Source organism: Phaethon lepturus, unplaced genomic scaffold (genome assembly GCF_000687285.1).
Source record: "Phaethon lepturus isolate BGI_N335 unplaced genomic scaffold, ASM68728v1 scaffold10051, whole genome shotgun sequence".
Taxonomy (NCBI): domain Eukaryota; kingdom Metazoa; phylum Chordata; class Aves; order Phaethontiformes; family Phaethontidae; genus Phaethon; species Phaethon lepturus.
Window position 1 is genome coordinate 79646 of NW_010515541.1, and position 20534 is coordinate 100179.

The 20534-nt window shown below is 37.6% G+C and overlaps 1 protein-coding gene across 1 annotated transcript in view; it reads left to right on the top strand.

Annotated features, from left to right (window-relative positions):
* The window catches only part of CRB1 (crumbs family member 1, photoreceptor morphogenesis associated), a 75962-nt gene that overhangs the window by 39542 nt on the left and 15886 nt on the right, over positions 1–20534 (top strand). Inside the window, exons 7-11 of the mRNA XM_010295801.1 lie at positions 1871–2421; positions 2815–2980; positions 5696–6602; positions 8189–8317; positions 11322–11448. Coding sequence (XP_010294103.1) covers positions 1871–2421; positions 2815–2980; positions 5696–6602; positions 8189–8317; positions 11322–11448 — 1880 coding nt within the window. The remainder of the gene's footprint in view (positions 1–1870; positions 2422–2814; positions 2981–5695; positions 6603–8188; positions 8318–11321; positions 11449–20534) is intronic.

Consider the following 20534-nt stretch of genomic DNA (forward strand, 5'->3'; position numbering starts at 1 on the left):
CTCATGGCACCATGCCATTTTGATACATAGGTTCTAGATATATGCCATATTTAAAAGACTGTGGCAGGTTTCTTAAAAGGCAGAGTGGGGGAGACTTGCGGTAAAGGATAACATAAGAAATGCTAGTGTCTTTTTGAAGAAAAGTTGCTGCCAAGTATTTAATTGACAAGAGGCAATATTTTCTCTACATATACAAAATAACAAACAGATGTTGACTCATTTTGATCAACATCCAGATGTTGTGACCCAAGAGGTTAATATTGACCAAGGTGATGCTAGCCATTCCATCAAACAGAAGATCAGATTGATGATATATATTTATAGAGAGAAATGTAACAAAGTAATTGTAAACATGAAATGCCTTTTTGAAGCTTCCTTCTAATAATACTGCAAATGTGTAATCCTCATTCCAGCAAAAAATTTCTTTTTACCCTCATGAAATAGTGTCTAAGTCGCTAGTACCACCTTACAGAGAAGATATAACTTAAAGAGATTTAATACCTAAAAAAAAAAAAATTCAAAAAATATTTGTTTCTAAATATCAGAGTTTTAACAAGCAGATGTAGATATATAGGTAATCTTATTCATAGAATTAAAATATTTCAAATTTAATCTATTAACGAAATTGTGTGTTTAGGAACAAGTAAGGGATTTACCCCTGTTGCTAAATAATATTACTGTGCCACGTAGTAGTGCAGTGTGGTTATTAAGGGTCTGTTGGGGCTTCACAGTCAGTTCCCTATTTTCATTGTTTTTTTAATGCAGTCATAAAAAAAAGTAGTGCTGCAGGCGGAAACTTGGCCTATGAGGTCTTGCTCTAGGAGTTTTACTGCACAAAAGAGGACTGACTTGTTGGCTGTGTGAGCATTTTAAAAAAAAGCTTGGTTTATTCTTTCTATGAATTTGATATATTAAAAATAGCTCTTGAAAGTGTTTAGGCAGGAAGTCTATAATATTGAGGACAAGATCACCAAACTTAAAGTGTAAAAATAGAAACACTTTGTTGTGCTTTAACGAGATGATTCATCAGAATAAAATACGGTTTGGGCTACATATTTTGTATCCTTACAAGTCTGAAAATCATTACTAAAAATAAAGAGTAAGGGAGAGAGACAGATGGTTTTTGTTTAATCGTTTTAATTGATAAGCAAAAAAAAAAAAAAAAAAGAAAAAGGCTTATTCGATCCTAGATCATTTTTCCCCCATGACACCATAGCATTACGGGCACTCGCAGGATTGAGCAGGATTCATAACTGTATACAAGTTGATGTATATGAGCATGTGTTGAGCCCCAGCAACAGAAAGTCTGTCAGAGAACTGGGGAGCCCATGCAGCACCAAATAGGTGCCCTATTTAGGGCATGAGTTTTACACAAGAGGGGTTTGCTGAACAGCTTTCAGCTATTTTTTCGATTGGAATCAGTGCAAAAAATATCACAAAGTTCCAGAATTACATTAACTTCCATGGTCACCAGAGCATCAAAGAAGCCAGGTTCTTTTCCAAATGATCTTTCTGAGGATCAATCCAGGAAACTGTAGAAATCTGTCCTTGTTTAACCATTTGAAAACACAGCATTACACAAAGCATGATAAAGGGGAAAAATATGCACAATAATATAACATCTGGTCCTGTACTGGGACTTAATGCTACAGCCATAGAAGCCAACAGGAATTTTGAAATAGAAGCTATTTACAGCTGAATCAAGTCTTTATTCACCCATAAATACCAGCACATCTTACTTCCATACGTAAACATTAACAGAACTAGCTGTTTGATCATTGCATTGGCTCCCTTGTCATTTAGCCCTAACTATTTTATTTTCTCCCTTCTCTTTTTTTTTTTAATCTTTTCCCATATCTCTAACCTCAAGAGTACATTCCAGGCCGATTCGGATCTGAGGACTCCTCAGGCTATGCTGCTTTTTCTGTTGATGCTACTCAGAATGAAAATTTGAATATATCAATGTTTGTCCGAACACGCAAATCTTCTGGATTGCTACTGGCTTTGAGAAACAGTACTTATCTCTACGTAAAAGTCTACCTGGAAGGTGGCAAACTCACAATGTTAGCTCTAAATTCCATGAAGTTATTAGGGAAACAGTCCGTGAACGATGGAAATTTTTACTTAATAACATTAAAAATAGAACCAAACAAGATGGAATTGTTCCAGTCCACTCAATACCTAGGCTTTATTTCTACTCCATTACTAACCAGCCAAAGTAAGGATATTCTTTACATTGGAGGTCTACCAGATAACAAAGAAACTGATAGAAATGGCAGGTATTTCAAAGGCTGCATCCAAGATGTAAGAGTGAATAACCAGCCGCTGGAATTCTTCCCCATCACCAATCCACTGAATTCTCTTACCAACCAAACTCTGATCAATGTCACCCAAGGCTGCACTGGTGACAACCTCTGCAAGGTAAGAATGACATTTTTCAGAGCATTTTCACATGTTTATAATGGGTAATTTCTTTTAATTTTTCATATGTTCTCATACATTATTTGATTATAATGACATCTTAAGAAAATATGTAAAAATGCCAGAAAGAGCAGATTTGGTTGAGTTATGCTACATATGATGAATATCAGCAGCAAAATATATTTCCATAGGGGAGAATTAAAATATTTTAAGGATGAAATACTGTTTTTCACCAATTATTGAGCATGCTGTGCTGTCATAGTACCGGTCTTTATCACTTCCCAGCTGAAATAAACAGAACTCTCCTTTTTGCCAAACAGCCCCCCCATCCTTAGATTTGGGAATCCACCAGTTTTTATTCATACTTCGGTTGTCTATTCTCTTTCGCCATAGTCCAACCCTTGCCACAACGGTGGTGTGTGCTATTCGATCTGGGATGACTTCACTTGCACGTGCCCCCCTAACACAGCAGGGAAGGCATGCGAGGAAGTTAAGTGGTGTGAGCTTGGGCCCTGTCCTCATGAAGCACAATGCCAGCTGGTGCACCAAGGATTTGAATGTAGGTACATTTCAGTTACTCCTATCATCTTTGGAGATGGGAAACAATAGAAATTTTCATCAGCATTTCCTTAAAATTCAATATTCACTGCCTTTAAAGTTCATTCAAATGTTATTTCTGTATTAAAATAATAATTATGTAAGTTGTAAGAAACATTAATGGGAAGAGTCTGCCCTACCAAACCCAGAAATTTTCAACCAGACCCCTTGACACAGACACCGATATTTACAGGACCTTTGCTTTTGACTTATTCGACACAACTTGTTGAGGTTGTACAATAGATCAGTATATTGCCAGAGGGTGAGTGTACCCTTCATACTTCCACTGCAAAGAGATAAAAGGATATCCAGTGTTGGATTAACCTTAGGGTGTTCTCCATCCTCCTGAAAAGACAAGCTACATGACAAGCATTGCATTATTTGATTTTCTTAAATGTTAAATATCTTTGAAGAAAGTCACCTTAATACCAGCAGTACAGTTATTCAAATAATATCTTCATAAGAGGCATCTGCCTGCCAAGCAATGTATTTGAAAATTGATGACCATTAGCTATCTTAAGAACATTAGCTACCCTGCGTACCTCTTTCCTTCTCCATTTTCCTCCTCCTTCCCACCCTGGAGTGGAATTTAATAAGCAAATAAGGATTTTGAAGCAATATTTTTTTCTTTTGCTATCAAAGAAAGCCCTAAGAATGCTGTGAAGGAAGATAAATAGACATAGAGTCTGATGGAAGCTGTTAGAATGTCTGACTTTTAGGAATTAGAAGGTTGGTCAACCAAAGATTTCTATCATAGACATTTTCTGACAGACCAATATGATGCTGTTTTTGTTGAGATTGTTAGAATCAGCATTGCAGCACTTGTTAAAATTTATAACTGAAATTAAAATAATTGCACCTTCTCTAATAGACATCTTTAATGATAACATCAAAATATATTCTCTCATAAACTTCACTATTGCATATTACGGTAGAATATAAACACACAGACAGAGAAGTGAAAAGTATCTGAACTGTTTCCTTTTGCTAAACTCAAGGTCATTTACACAGTTAGATCAGCTTTATATTTCTGTGCCGTTTTATGTGGCAATAATAAGGATTTTCTCTAGCAGATATTCAAAAGTTCCTGTGCTACAAAGATGGATTTTTGACTAGTTATTTTCTTAGCTACAGCATAGACATCTTGTTGTTCAACATAGGGTAACAAAAAAAAGCAGTTTTACTGGCCAGTGAGTTCTCTGCCAGCCTGATGTCTTATGCTCTGGATACCATTTTAAGCTAAGGTAGAAAAAGAGCTGTTTTTCAGGGGCTGTGGCCATAGATCCACCTAGATAGCTACGATTAGCAAGCCCTTTAGGAAGACACGCACTCCAAAAAAAGAGAAAAAGCCAATACAGGAAGCTGATGTGGGAACATCAAGTAACAGCAGAACTGTATAGCCAGTGTCACAACTGCGGGTAAAAGCACACCCAGGTGGCTTGCTGTGCTCAGGACTTAATAAGAGTTCTACGGGAGTATTTAGATTTATGAGCTTAAAGGTCTCCGATTTGCCAGACATTTAAAAAATCAGAAATAATTTTGAAAAGCTCTGACTTTCATTTTTAGTATGGTTTCCTCTGAGGAAACTTTTCCTATGAGAAAGACACCGCGTTCGATGTGCCAGGCAATGTAGTTACACCTCTGCTGCCTTAGTATCAGGATACACAGTCAATAATTTTGTACTGGGACTCCCCAGGTGTTCTTTTCATGAAGATTTACTGATCCCAGAGAAAGTTCAGGAACCCACCTGATCTCAGTGCTAGGATCTAACAAAGCTCAATTTGTCTGAAGTACAGACTCCTGTTCCTCCTCCCTGTCTATAATCCTCATAAAACTCAGAACGTGCAAATTCACAGCTCAGTGAGTTTGTGCATTTTAGTAGAAACCACACTAATGAAAGATGTCAAATACCTTTGTGAAGATGTCCATAAGACTGCCACAATGTTGCCCATAATTTTCACTCACAGCAGTGCAAATTACGTACTCTGCTGCCCTTCCAGCATAGGCTCGGTGCCGTCAGTTGGGCTGTGGCGGTGCATACACCGCAGGAGAAGCTGGCTTTAAACATGACAGGCACAACTCTAACCACATTGATTTTGAAGGGGCTTTTTGCCAACTGATTTCAATTAAATTAATCCTTTTTGCATCAGTGAGAGTAAATTGGGATCCAATCAAATACTTTCTAAAACCTCTTTAGCACTTTGCCTAAGAAAAGAGAAATTTAAAACAAAGGTTCACCCCGTCCAGATGTGTCACAGGGCATAACTAGTTGCCAATACTTCAGGAATGAACATAAAATGACAAATACATAACTCCTTTTGAAATACCTTCTCAGCCCCAGTTTTGAGTTGTACACAATTATGATTACCTCCTTCTCTTTGTCTAAAGAGGAAAAAGAAAGATAACACTAACGTAGAATTGTATCTTTAGAACGGTAACTTGAGATGATGCAAAGCAGCACACTTTTGACGTCAGTATAGCTGGTGCTAGCACTCCCCTGTAATTTCTATAGCCATAAGGGTCAGGCAAGGATAACTGAAACACCAGTGGAATTTGGTTTTTTTTCAGCAAACCCACAAGGACTTACATAACACGGAGCATGGGGCACTGAAGAGATATTGTTCCACATGTATTGGTTTAAAGCTGGCCTGGTTTCTCAATTATTATCTTTGCACAGGTCTTGCTAACGCAGTGTTTAGTGGCCGAAGCAGTGCGATATTTTACAGAAGCAACGGGAAAATCAGCAGAGACCTCACCAATATCGTATTTGGCTTTCGAACTAGGGACACTGACGTGATACTGCTGTATGCAGAGAAGGAGCCAGAATTTGTTACCATCAGTATTCGCAACTCCAAATTACTCTTTCAATTGCAAAGCGGCAACAGCTTTTATAAGCTGACTCTTGCTAGTTCACTGCCTGTGAGTGATGGGAAATGGCATCAAGTGATGGTGTCTATGATCGAGCCCCTGTCCCAGTTCTCTAGATGGCACATTGATATAGATAACAAGAAAGACACTGCAACTAGCACGACTGCTGTGGGAAGCCTCAACTTTTTAAGAGAAGAGACAGATATTTATGTGGCTGACAAGGCTTTTGACAGTCTGGATGGCTTGCGAGGATGTATGAGCACCATAGAAATCAGTGGCATTTATCTCCCATACTTCGAAAATGCTGACATCCCTACTAAAAAACCTCAAGAGGAGCAATTTCTCAAAATATCTGCAAACTCTGCTCTTACTGGCTGTTTGCAAGTAGATGTCTGCAGCTCAAATCCCTGTATGCATGAGGGGATATGTGAAGATTTCTACACCTCCTATCATTGCCTATGTCCCAAAGGATGGACTGGCACCCATTGCGAAGTCAACATCGATGAATGCTCTTCAAACCCCTGCATTCATGGAAACTGCACTGATGGGATCACCTCTTACGAGTGCAGTTGTGAACTTGGTTACACAGGGGTAAACTGTGAAGAGGACATAGACAACTGCCGTGGCCACCAGTGTGCAAATGGGGCCACTTGTGTTGATGGGATTAACGGATATTCTTGCCTGTGTGCTGCTAACTTCACCGGAAAATTTTGCAGGTACTATAAATACGGCAGGTCTGTATAATTTTGTCAGGTCTTTTCTGAAGGGTTATTACATCACTGATGTCTCCATTTTAAACACAGATGTTATGCATCTATCTATATATAAATCATGGCTGCAGAATTAATGTATGAGAGTCTGCAGTACAGAAAGCTGTACAGATCAATTAGATATGGACCGAGGCAGTGGAGAGCAGGCAGCTGAGGCAGAGACTGATGAGGCAAGGAGACAGGGTACAAGGAACAACTCTGCTGCCAGCCTCTGATGACAAGATTACAAGTCCTCCAGAGCTTGGAGATAGATGTGTTACAACTTTTTTAGAAAAAAGATTTTAAGAGGTTTGAATCTCTAAAACTATACTCTATTAGAGTAATAGAGCTCTAGAACTATAAGTAGAGAAATTCAGAGCTGGTGGGTAAGACAAAATAACAATAGAAGAGCTTGTAGAGAAGTTCTTCTCCCCACCCACAGCATCTTTGCTAGATGAATCTTTCCCTCCATGTTTACTTTCTCAGCCCAGCAGCCCTGGTGGCTGCAGACACCACATAGCCCACTCTTCCCATCACTTCTGCGACTCCCCACATGCCTGTTTCCTATTCTTCTCAGATACTCCTCTGTAAAGGCTGCAGGCTCTTCCTTGGCCTCTCCTTTAATTGCCCTTCTCTGTACCATAAACTTGTCCCTCCTGAGCATGTCCCATTGCTCTCAGAGAAGGCAAAATCCCTCTCCTTCCTCCACAGGACTCCAACAAACCCAGTCTGCTGCAGCCTGACGTATGCAAACAGACAATCGTCTTCATGCTGCCCAACCACAGTCTTTTAGGCAATAATTACACAATTGCCAATTTTTGTTGACTTTTTTTGAGTGGTGATAACATTCTGAGGTTTGAAGATGCCTTATATTAGACCAATATGGTCTATCTTGTATGCTAAGTCTCTTTTGAACTATTTTACTAAGCTGTCCAGGTTATCACATAGAGCCATGTCAGTAATGTAGGTAGAGTATTGTCTCTTCTTTTTTTTTTTTCTTTTTTGGTAAGAAATGAATCATTAACTTGCCAGTAAACACTTGGAAAAGGAAAACCAAATTCAGCACATTAAAAAAGTTAAGCAAAACATGTTTTGTGAGTCTTAAACCTCAGTTCCTGCTGCCTTTCCTTTGGACAATACCCCAGCCAGTAACAGCATTGCTCCTCTGGTTCAGCTGCTGCCTACCACTGTGAACACCCCGACTACCCCAGGCACCAGGTGTGTCAATGCACACGGCCATGGGGTTTCCTTTCCAAAGAGGAAACCAAGGAGGCACTAAGTATGTGCAGCCCCTGAAACTGTGTGTTCATTTACAGGTAAAATGTAATGCCTTTCCCCTTCGTACTGAATAGTATTTGCCAGCAGGAGCACTGCTCCCTCTATTTGGAGACTAACAGTACTAGATTCTGCATTCAAATAACAAATGTGCAAGGTAGATCTAAATATTTTCCACTAAAGCAGTGGACGAGGGTCAAATGAAAAGCTGAGAGAGCATGAGACATCCAGAAACAAGGAAAGTGTAAATAACTGCCATTGCCTTCTTACTTACCTAGATACAGAAGATTACCGTATACAGTTTGTGGGAATTCAGAGAGAAACCTCACATGTTTCAACTATGGTAACTGCACCAATCTCAGCGGCAAGTTGACATGCATGTGCCTGCCAGGATTTGCTGGAGAACGGTGAGATGCTTCGTCAAACAGATCTTTGTGGAGCAATTCTTCCAAAAGCTGTTCCAGAAGGGTCCAGAGGGTGATGGCCACAGGGTTTTTGCCCTCCTGCAGAAATCCAGACAGAACAGTTGTTTAAGTTCAGCAGTTCCTTACTTGAGTGACTTTTAGGGTCTGAAAGCATAGCAGTTTTACTTCGATAAAAATCTCAAATTAATGAAGCAAGATTCAATTCAATATAGCACCATTAACTCCAGTGCAAGATATTATTTCTGAGACAGCGTTGTACACTTGCTTCTGTGTGCCTGTTTTTTGGCTTCCATGCCAATTTTGTATATGACAGGCTAAAATATTATCTTTCCATAGGTGAGGACACATAAACACACATATCCTGCTCATATATAAAAATCAGCTACAATACACTGACACATGAATATGCAAAGCTGTTTCATTTTCATATGTATGTGTTGTGTGTGTACAATCTATTCTTTCACAGGGATGGTGTGAGATTAAATACCTGGTGGTATTGCAGCTTGTTACTTTCTTACTGAATGCTAAAGTATGAAAACAGAATTACTATTTTAAAAAGAAGTTAAAAAAATACTTTTTACATGTTATAGTTTGATCTGGAACACAGAGGGCTTCCTCACAGTGAAATTCGTATCCTGTATCATCTTGTCGCAATTCACACTTTCCATTTGATAATATTCTATAAACAGCTCTGGAGCAGGGAGGCCTGACAGCCTCAGGGCATCAGGTGCTGTAGAAATGTAGGAAGACATTGTCCCAGTCATAATATAGTCTGAACAGGTAAGGGCACCTTTTTGGATAGTAAGAAAGGAAATACTGCACATGCTTTTAGCGAAATTAGCATTACATCAGAGTATAATATCCAGAAGCTTAGCAGGACCAAGCTATGCTGGCTCTGCAAACACAACAAAGTTTTCAACAAAAGGTTTTCATTCTCTCAAAAACTTATTAACCCACTGATTTTATGGAAGCAGTACAGTAAGCTATAAAAGATAGATGAAATGAAAATCTCCACCCACTCAATGTAGTGTAGTTGGCAGACTCATCTGCGTTGTACTCTGTAATTCAGCTAGAAGGTCTGTATGCCACCTCACAATATTCAAAAAAAGGTGAAAAATCAATGAAAATAAAACATAAAAAAGTAAAAGCATATTATCGGACACTTCTTTGGTGTGTATATTTCTTGTGACTTCAAGGTAAGAAGGAAAGTACTTTTTCCTTCTTATATCCCCTGCCAGGCAACTTGCTAATTACAGCTTTGGGAATGAGCCTTCCTTCTATCCATCCCACTGGCTGGCAATAATCTCTAGTTTATGGTTCCCATGTTTCTCATATTGAACGGCAGCCTTGTACTAAGCGTGCTGCGCTTTAACTGACTATCACAGGAAGGCATTCTTCTCCAATGTCTAAAATTGACTATTTGTCCTCTTTTCCTCCAGGCTGCCAAACCATAAACTAGTAGTTCTTCCATGCTTACAGATCTTAATATATCAAATAAGAAAATTTCACCCCTTCTTTTCTTCAGAACAAATTAAAATATATATCAGTTAATAAGAAAATTAAAGCCAAAATCCTTTGTATATTTATGTATTAGAGTGATAAAACAGGCACTTTCCTTTAAAACAATATTTCATCCCTCAGAAAGCCATTGATGCACAGTGTAGAGAAAATAGTCTCTTTCTCTGTCAATCAATTGACTTGGGATCACAAAGAAAGCCCGATGAACTTAATTATAGGTGAAAAGGGAAATGTGAAAAGATTAGTCTTCATAAAAGGAGATATAACTGTCTCTTGAAAACAAATTTTTCATTCAGTTCAGGCTGGGATTTTCAAAATTACCCAAGGGAGTTAGGTTTATAAGTGTTCCTGAAACTCAGTTGGATTCAGGTGCCTAATTCCCTGAAGATTTGAGAGGTTGGGGTTGTTTTTTTAAGTAAATTCACATCTATACAATTTTTATACATTGGATAAATAATTTTGAAGTATATGAATATAATTTACCATTGAAGGAGACTGTTGAAACATTTTTAGAGTTTAATAAGGAAAATCAGATAAAAGGGTTTAATGTAAAGACCTGCTCTTCCCTAATGTAACACTAAAATTTTCTTTCATGGTTATGAATATGATCGAACAAAGCAATTCCTTGTAATTCAGAAGGAGTTTCTCACATTCTTCTTCAAGAATAAACCTGTTTTTTTATCTGGAAAGATTAGCATTCAATGTTAGTGTTATTTGAAAACAGGACCAGGGAATTAAAAGGGAAGATTGTCAGAGCAGAAAATCACCAAATCAATTTTCAGACATTATCTCACACATTCCTCATTAATGTTCAATTGGTTGCCTTGAGAAATTGTGAGAACTCAAATTTCCTTTATCATCAGAATTAACTCAAAAACATTTAGTGATATATATTTAAGCTTGTAAAGCCCTGTTCTGCACCATTCTTACCATTCTCGGGGCTCATCTCAGAGAAACCGGATAGGAGATTCTCCTGGGATCTATTGGCATTTCAAATTGAGAAGAAAAAAAAAAAGCAGGTGAATATTCCCAGGAGCACTCAACTGGGAAAAACACGCATTTGTTTGACTTACATCCAGACTACTGAGAAGGAAAATGTGCCCTCAGCTCCCCAGAACAATAAAAACGGATAAGCAAGCTGTCAGCAGGACTTGCGCCAGATCTAGCTCTAAAATCATACACAAACTTTCATTTCACATTGCTAAGCACCATTAACCATGAAACACTTTACAGAGATGAAATTTCCGGCTTAATTATCTGTGTTTGAAAATAATACAGGAAGTTCAGGATTTGAGTGTGGCTAATCAGGTAGTTAATAAAATCATAAACATGTGTGGAAATATACCACAGATTTCAAATAGAGCATCCTACTCTTGCTTCCCCTAAAAGCTTCTGAATTAAAAATGTGCCTGTTTGATGCTTTTGATTTGTGATTTCAGATGCTCACTATTTGCAGTCTTTCCTCTAGGTGTGAAAAGGACATTGATGAGTGCAGCTCTGACCCGTGTGTGAACGGAGGCCTCTGCCAGAACCTACTTAACAAGTTCCACTGCCTCTGCGACGTGAACTATGCTGGAGACCGCTGTGAGATAGATGTAAGCGACCTCTCCTTTTTTGTCTCTTTGCTGTTGTGGCAGAATCTCTTTCAGCTTCTTTCCTATCTTATTCTACGAATGGATGATGATCCAGCAGTTGAGTGGGGTGAACAGGAAGACTATTAAGCAGTCTTTAAACTTTTGTATTTTAATGCAGCAGAAGATGCCTTGACCAAACAGCTTAGCAAAGCAATACACCCATCAGAGTTTTAAAACTTGTTTTCTATTTCTTTGAATGATTTTCTATATGAATCACTTTGGATCTGGTTTAGTTCTTTCACTTAATTTTAGAACAAGTGTTAGCAGATCTTAAATAGTTTTTCATGCCACTTCCACCAGTGTTTCACTGTATACACATGGCATACACACAGTTGGCAACAGTGGGACACACCAACAGGCAACACGTGTTAACAAGAGCTATAAGATTTACTGATGGTGGCATTCAAACCCTACTGCAATGAGTGGCAAAGACCCACTGCCTTCAATAAGGCTAATCTTACCATTAAATCTTAGAGACGGTCACTAGCTTTGCATCACATACCATGTTCACTTGCTGTTTCTTTGGCAGTTAGGTCTCACATCTGTGAAATAGTGTAGGATATTCTTGGATGATTAGATAATGGCTTGGGTTAGCAAAATAATTGGCAATATGCTGAGGACACCCTCGCATCCATTTGAATTTGTGGCAATCCTGCACTGGTATCACTAATCCTGAACCTCTGCTCCAGTAGCTGGTACACCTCCACTATAATAGATAAAATACCACCGTCTTAATCTTTATCATGATTCCTCTTTCAAGAAAGGCCCAGTAAGTACATCAGACTTTAAAATAATAGATTTTTTTTTATTTCTACAACTTTAAGTAAATCTATATTATCCATGAATAGATACAGGTGTCATCAGAAAAAAAAAATGGGCATTTTCCTTCTTAGGAAGGAATCAAGGTAATTCAGTTGATTGGTTGTCCATGGATTCTTTAAAGAGTGAAAATAAGAGGCCTGAAAATTATGAATACCAGGAGGTCTAGCAAAAAATATTATAGCAAAATATCTGTGTAGTTCCCTTTGAGAGTGTAGACACAACTGAAGTACATTGTTACATACAAAACAGTCTGCATTTGAGCTTTTGTGTTTCTGAACAATTCTTTAAGGCAAAAACCATTTATGAATGGTGCAACCATTCTTTGGGCATTCCAAATCATATTTGTATAGATTCCGTACTCCTCTTAGTCATTTAAATAGTCTCCTTGAATGATGACTCAAAAGCATAAGCATGTATAAGGTGGTGCTGTATTATTAAGTGATATGGCATGTAGCAGAGTTATAGGAAAGACTAACACTATAAATGAGGTTTTATGACTCCAGGGAGAACAGCTGATCTTTTGCGGAAGCCGTTGAGCCCACTAATATTAGTTTCCCCCACTTTGAACCTGACTCAGTTTCTTCAGTCCTACCCAGTTTGCTGTAGATTGGATTTGGAGTGTTCACAAAGAGCAAATTCAACCTTTAACTCTACCATTGCATTAAGATATCTTATAACATGTATAAGTAAGTGAGATGTTAAAGTTCCCCTTTTGCCACGGCAGCATATAGCAGAAGTCACTGCCTGAGGATCAAGCCTCTATTTTTTATTTCATAAATGTCCCAAAGTCTGTTATTTTTCTGAGTACCATTCAGCTTATAATTGCAGCAACACTTATGTTATTAAAAAGTCTACTCCTATTTTCAGGGGAAAAAAAACCCAACCACCACATTTTTTGCACATTCGTGAAAAAAGACATGATTCATCCCTGTGATATGTCACATATTCCTGTCTCAAGCATCTGCCTTAGTATGAAAACTTAAACACAATATATTTACTTATAATAATTGTATTACACAAGGATAATTTCTTTGCTGTTTTTGTCATACCAGGAAGGTGATTTGGGTAATTTTCTTGTTAATCTCTTATTTTTTAAAAAAATCATTCTACTAAAAGAGCCTTTCCTTTTTGTATGCAATCAGTAAAGACAAGATGGGAATGCATGTTCCAGCACTGGGGATGACATTAATGTAGCAGTGTCAGAAACAAAACTGTACATCCCATCAGAGGTAGGACTTAGTTATCTTGCTTACTGAGAATCACACATAATAGTGTGAATTATATAACACAGGCAAAGACAATAAACGAAACCCAAACTGCATTTTGGATTTTTTTTCAATGAAAATACAGTTTTGGAAAATTGCTTTTTACTCCAGATAAAGTAATGTGATCAAACCTACAATATCAGAGGAAAAGATGATTTTTTTTTTTTAATGAAATCAATGTTTCTGTGTGAAGTGTTTGCATTTTGGTTTAAAATACCAAAGTAAGACAAAACAAGATGAAAACATTCAGTTTGTTTTGAGTTAAAATGTCAATTTCCTCTCATATGGAGAAATTTAAAATAATAAACAACATATTATGATGGAAATTTTATTCCAAACTGTAGCTTTCATTTAATCATAGCTAAAAATGTTACTTGGTTCAGTATTATCGAACTGAAAAATGCAAAATTTAAACACAGATAACTTGAAATGTAAATTATCATATCATTTTAGAACACTAACTAAAAGCAATTAAATGAGAAATTTTGCAAATTCAAATGAAAAAACTAATGCTACTAACTAAAGGTGTTCAAACCAATTAAAAAAAAAAAAAAGAAAATTAAGAAAATCTCGATAAAGTTTGTAGTTTTTTCCTCATTGGGTTTAGTTCAGCTCTCACGTAAGTAAATTGAACCGTTATGTAATTTATAGATTATACACTGCAGGATACACTACAATAAGCAAAAATTTCATCCTGGTATTAATGTTGAAGAAAGCTAGAAAGCAATACACATAATAACAGTATGTCTGACATACTATAGCTATATCCATAATATGAAAAACAAAGAATAAATCCATATAGAGACTCCAAAACTCTTTCTCTTCAATACTAGAAACTTGATGTGAGTGTACATACAATATTAAATACAGATTTTATATGGATTTTCTGAAATATGCAAGTTATTAATCCAGAATATATTAGCAGAGCATCAATTCAGTCTGTCTTTTTCTGAGTACACTCCCATAATTGTGTTCTTTCCTTCCTCTAATGCCTTGTCATCATGAAACGTCCCCTCACTTCAGAAATGCTGCTCCTTTCCTCTTTGTACTTCTGTGTTCTCAACTACATTGTGCACGTGTACATAACTTTCTTACCTTTATACACAAAATAAACCTTCTGCCTTTGTCTCTTTATGTCTGCTCTTCATTTTCTGCTAACGCCTCTGTTCATTTGCTTTAAGTGTGCCACGTTGCCTGAATATTTGCACTTTCCAGGTACACCACACAAAAACTAAGGTTGCATCTTCCCTATGTATTCTCCAGGAGCGCTGACAGTGCAGGGCCGGGCAGGTGCTTCCCAGCGAAGTGGTTCAGAAGCTCGAGCCACTTCAGATGCAATACGGTGTTACCCATCAAGGGTGGTTACCTCTGCTGGGTAGCTCCAGGCACCTTACAGAGCGCAACTAAACAAACAAGCCCCCAGACCAACAATTCAGAGAGGAAGGGATTTTATCCACCTGGCTTAAAGTGACTTTTATTACTTGGTTCCTCCTTACATACTGTCAATACTTAGAAAACTCTTGAGCATTACAAGGTCTCTGTCAGCATTTTGGTGGGTCACCACTTCCCGTTGAGCTATCATAGCCTATAGGCTCGGACCTGTCCCACAAACAGGTCTTCCAACACACCCACAGGAGAGCAGATGTGATATTTCTAGTTTAAAAGGTTAAAACATAAAGAAAAAAATGACAGATTAATTAAAATAACTTTCTTGAAATTTTTTTTTTTTAAAGAAATGCAGGTGTAGGACATGTACAGGGAAACAGCTATAGAAGCAAGCATAAAAAAAGCTGGATGAGTAATGACATTAAGCACTATTTTTTTTGTAAAGATATTCAATTGCTAAGATTTTTTAGAATTTGAGCGGTTGAAAAGGCCATAACTCATGTATAAGATTAAGGTATAACAGCAAGATCTTCATACTTCTCCAGTGTGACAATTTATAGCAAATCTTTTGATATTTGTTTTTTTTTTATTTAGAACACGAACTCACAGACAAGTTCATCCTTTAGTGAAAATCTCAGCATTCACTTAAAAAAAAAAAGTAAAAAAAAAAAGGATCATACCTCTTTGGGTGTTGAGAAGAGCTTCGAAACCCATCATCTCAATGTGCTCAGAATTAGAGCAGGGATACCAGACATGCAAATGAAAGAAAGCAAACAAGCAAGGTCATGATTTTTGGAGGTATGGCTTGTGACGCTAAATACTGGTAGTAACTGCGATGGATCCTTCTATATTTTGATATTAAGATTCAAGTTGTTTTTCAGATGCCAGTGACTGTCATTCAGAAATACGAGTAATGAGAAGTGTTAGGGCTTGAGGCAGAATTAAGATTTCTGAAAAGGGGAAAGACAGCAGTGATGGAGGTACTGGAAGGGAGAGCAAAGGGATTTGCATCAGCTGTGGGATGAATTAAATGTATTCTTTAATGTGTTTGGCAAATACATGAGAGGTATTTCACTGAGGAACGATACACAGGGAATGACAGATTTACTTTATTGACCATAGTTCCTACTTCTGACCCTTAAAAAACAGGCTCTGACTGATCCTTCTCTGCAGATGTTCTAATACAATTTGGACTCTGCCAACAGTATCCTATCACATATTAACTACAAAGAGCCCATGTGTTTCTGAATTTGAAAATATCCTTGATGTTGTGTGCTTATTTGGATTGTCTTACTCCCAGAACATTTAATTTTTTGGAAAAAAAAGAAAGAAACTAGATCCAATACTCAATTTACTCAGTGCATGTGACTACAGTATGTTGGTGAAACTAAAAATAGGAAAAAATCTGCTTCAAACAGGCAGTGATGAAATCAGGTTTCTTTCATTGCAAATATTTCATTCTTTCTTTCATTGCAAATATTTTCCTGGCCTAACAGCCAAAAGTTCAGCTGAGAAGGCATTTTACTTGTATCTATTAACTTTTAGCACTTAACATTTTTATATCTTGAGTTAGTGATTCTCTCTAAAAATAAAGAAACTTTTGTTTGCAATAAAAAATTCTTCAGAATTTCCATGTCAAGAACTACAGAACTTGATTCTAAGAACTATAGCCTAAAAAAACCACCAAAACTCTCCAACAAGTCTTCTTTCTGTGTTACTTAGATTACCATTACCTGAAATAGATCTCCAGAGAGTAAAAAAACAGCAGAGTTTGGTCATTCATTTTACTTTGTGTTTCAAGAGTGCCCCGAGGCCCCATTAGACTCAGGAGCACATCCTGCTAGTGCTGTGTTCTCTTGTGCTAGCAAAAGGCAGACACATCCCCACACCGACTGGCGAACAGCTCAGTCTGTACTTTGAAATTGTTTCTTGAACATTATCTTCAGCTGCACCTTTGGGACAGCACTTCCTCACAAAGCACACCCTCTCCTATTGTACACGTGAAGATACATGAAACTGGAAAATGGTGGTGGATTTCATGTCCCAGAATTAAAGTTCTGCATAAGGTATCTACTGCTATATGCTCTGACGTGCACCGTTGTTGCTTTCATATCCTCTTCCAGCTGGTACCATTCCATCCTCCTGGGTGCAAGGACAAGCATCATGCACTGGCGGTTACAATTCACATTTAGTGTCATTAGAAATACACCGGTAAGCATGTAAGATATGTTCAATATTGAATCTAAATTCAATAAAACTCTCTCAGGCTTCTATAGCACAGACACACAGAGTTTTGACTGAATCTGCTCTACAGCAATTTGCTAATGTATTCATTAACTGCAAGGTTTAGTAATATGAACGTAGCAAATTATACTTAATTACAATAATTAATGCCTGGTGATTCATGAATAATGCATTCCATAGCTATTACATATTCATACTTATGAGGCTATTAATGGATAATTACCGTTTGACTAAAAGATGTGGACATCAGGAATGTAACAACTACACCATATTCCCCCAATCTCACTGTAGCTTTACCTGTTTGTCTTGCTCTTGTATACCTCTATCTTGCCATTATACACAGACATATAAACAATAATTTATTTTCAAGACCTATAGGGCAATATAATGCGAAATACAGCCATGCAGGTTAGTTTTCACACTGAACCAGTTCTGAGCCAGTACTTTTATCACTTTATGTCTTGAGGTTGCAAAATAATTTACAGGAGTTTTAGGATAGTATTTGAAAAGAAAAATCCAATATTTCGCTTCCTCTTTCCAGTGGAAAATTTGTCATATATTAGGAGGTGGAGTGCAAGAGCAGCATTAGCATTCTGCTTCTTCAAATTCAAAAGACAGAAACAAAAAATCCTAAAGAAGAAATTTACACACTTGTAAGGAAAAGCATTTGGTGAAAGGACTTTGTTCTCTTTGCCTCGTTCTCTTCATCATCAGTGTAGATTTGTTCTTTCCTGAATTTACACTCCTTCCTACTGCAGATGGTTAGGACACTTCCATACTTCAGAGTTTGTTCATTTGTGAAACTAGGGTAGCAATATTGTCAGCACCTTCAATCTGAACAAATGATTCTGCCCTAGATGGCTGGTATTTATGCTCCAACACACAGATTTCGGCCTTCATGAAAGCAGACAAGTCGCTAGCCCTCCTAAGCTTGGAGAAGACTTCAAGAGCCACAGAAGGGCAAAAATACAACACAGAAGTCTTTAAAAATATTTTTCATATTCAAATATAATAATTTTAAGGCAATATAATAATTTTTCTTCTTAGCCTAAGCTTGAATGTTCAATGTTGACAACACTAAGAAAATAATATTCAGCTGCCAGCCTCTGGAGTGTGGTAAAATGAAGAGGTAAAGCTGGGTAAGTCAACTGAAACTAAGAAGTGCTACCACTCTGATTTTCAGACAAGGCACTTACCTACTGCTCCTCAGCAGTATCAGCTGAGTACCTGTGGGTGCCCTGGGTCACTGAAAAGCTTATCCCAGCTGTCATAACCTGCAGAGAGTGAACAGAGGGTCTCACCACATGTGGTCGTCAGCTCCAGGTTCCCCTCATATGGTGTGGCTGAACAACCCATGACTCCAGACTGCAAGATCAGGTCAAGCCATTGAGGAGCATCAAATTGATGTCTAAGTGACCATGTTTTTGTCTACTGTGACTTTTGTCTTCTCCAGTGCTCTTGCAGCCTGTTGAGAAAGACTAATATGCACAGTAAAATATTTTCAAAATTAAACCATTTTTCTGAAATTCCCTGTCCTGCATAGCTAACTCCGCTGCATTTGATGTCCTTGCCTCACAAAATTGTATATGTCTCATGAAATCAGAGATATTTAAAACCACTCGTTTACATGCTCTAAAATCACACTGAAGCCAGCAGTACGTGGGGACCAAAGGAGAGAGGATGGAGCCCCAGTTAAAACTGATGCCCTCAGCTTCCAGCAACCATGGTCAGTGTAGCCAGCCCATGACACATTCCTGCTGGCTTTCTTTCCGAGCAGGGAGCAAGCCATGGGTTAGGAGAACTATGAACAAGCAGAAGCCAACTGTCATCTGTCAGCTTTCCTGATGCTCCTAAGATCTAGACAGGGATCAGACTATGGGGAGAAAATAAGCAGTCTGGTCTATATAACCTATATTCTGTAAGGTCGCTGCTGGAAGCATAAAGGGTATTCCTGGCACTTCTGATTTATCCTCTGTAGTACCTTAGCTTGAGAAAACCCTCATCATGTCAACTACTTGGAGAAAAAGATTGTTCAGCACAGGTAAACTTATTACAGTCTGATGATAGATTATTGAAATAATATTATTTCATTGACTGAAATAAGTTTTTACTATTTTTATTAGCTTAGCAGAGTCAGAGTAACTGAATGGGCAAAGAGCTGGAATTTATTTGTTTTCACATCATTCACATGGTTGTAGATCACCCAACATGGCAGAATCATTACCGTTGATGGTAGCAGCCAGAGAGAGCCCAGCTTTATTCCTGTGCCAGGTCAAATGTGGGGTAAGAAGAAACATCTTTAGATTTGTAAAATGAGCAGCTCTGCTCTGGAAGTCATTGGAAATGTCACAATGCCATTTTTACAGTTGTTTTTCAGAGCAGAACAGCCCCTTAATATCCTTTGCTATTTTCTATTAGTCTGTGTTCAAAACATAGGATTTAACTAAAACTTCTAAAAGGATATTGCAAGAAACACATTTAATATGTGTCATAACATAAGGTACAAAAACATTAGGATGCAAAGACAATAAGGTTATCTGATGTGTCTTAGCCGGGAAAGACGAGAAAGCTGCTCACAAGGCCAGCATTACTGCACGCATCGGTGAAAAGCAGTTGAATATTTAATATGTATGGTAAATATAAGCAGAAAAGGGAGCCCGGGTGACATATGACAGCGTAACACTCTGCAGTATAGGAATCCACTCAAGTACAGTATTCACATAACACATTTAGTATTCAGACTAACACATTTCGTCTGTACGCCATCCTTTATGTTGCAACGGCATTGTTTTCCTTTTTCTCACCTTCTGATGTTTTCCCTGTAGACTCACATTCACATCACATGGGCATTTACTTCAGTCATTGCTCACTTTATAAGACATTCATGCACTCCATGCCTGTATTGTTCAGATACTAACTTTTACATCTTTTTTTCTCATATGAGACTTAATGTTCTTTTCTCTTTTATCTATTTTTTTAATCTTCAAATAATGCAGCAAGCTTAGCACTGAGGGAAGGTATTCTGAAAGTTGCTTTAGAACAATCAACTCATAAATATAAAAGTACTCTACTTTTAATTTTTTCTTTTTTGTAAGAGCAGGAACAAATACTTTTGTCTTTCAGTTATCTCTGTAGACAAAAAGTGTAACTCTGATCTCAACCTAAGGACTATCCAAACATGAGTGAACATTTTGGTAATTCTGGTATTTCTGGCTATTGCCATGATCTAATGCCAAAACTTTGCATGTTTCCATTTACTTTGCTTCTTAAAATACAATTTATGAGAAAATTATTTTGCTGCAAGTATTAAAAAGTTTTTTCTTTGTCTGT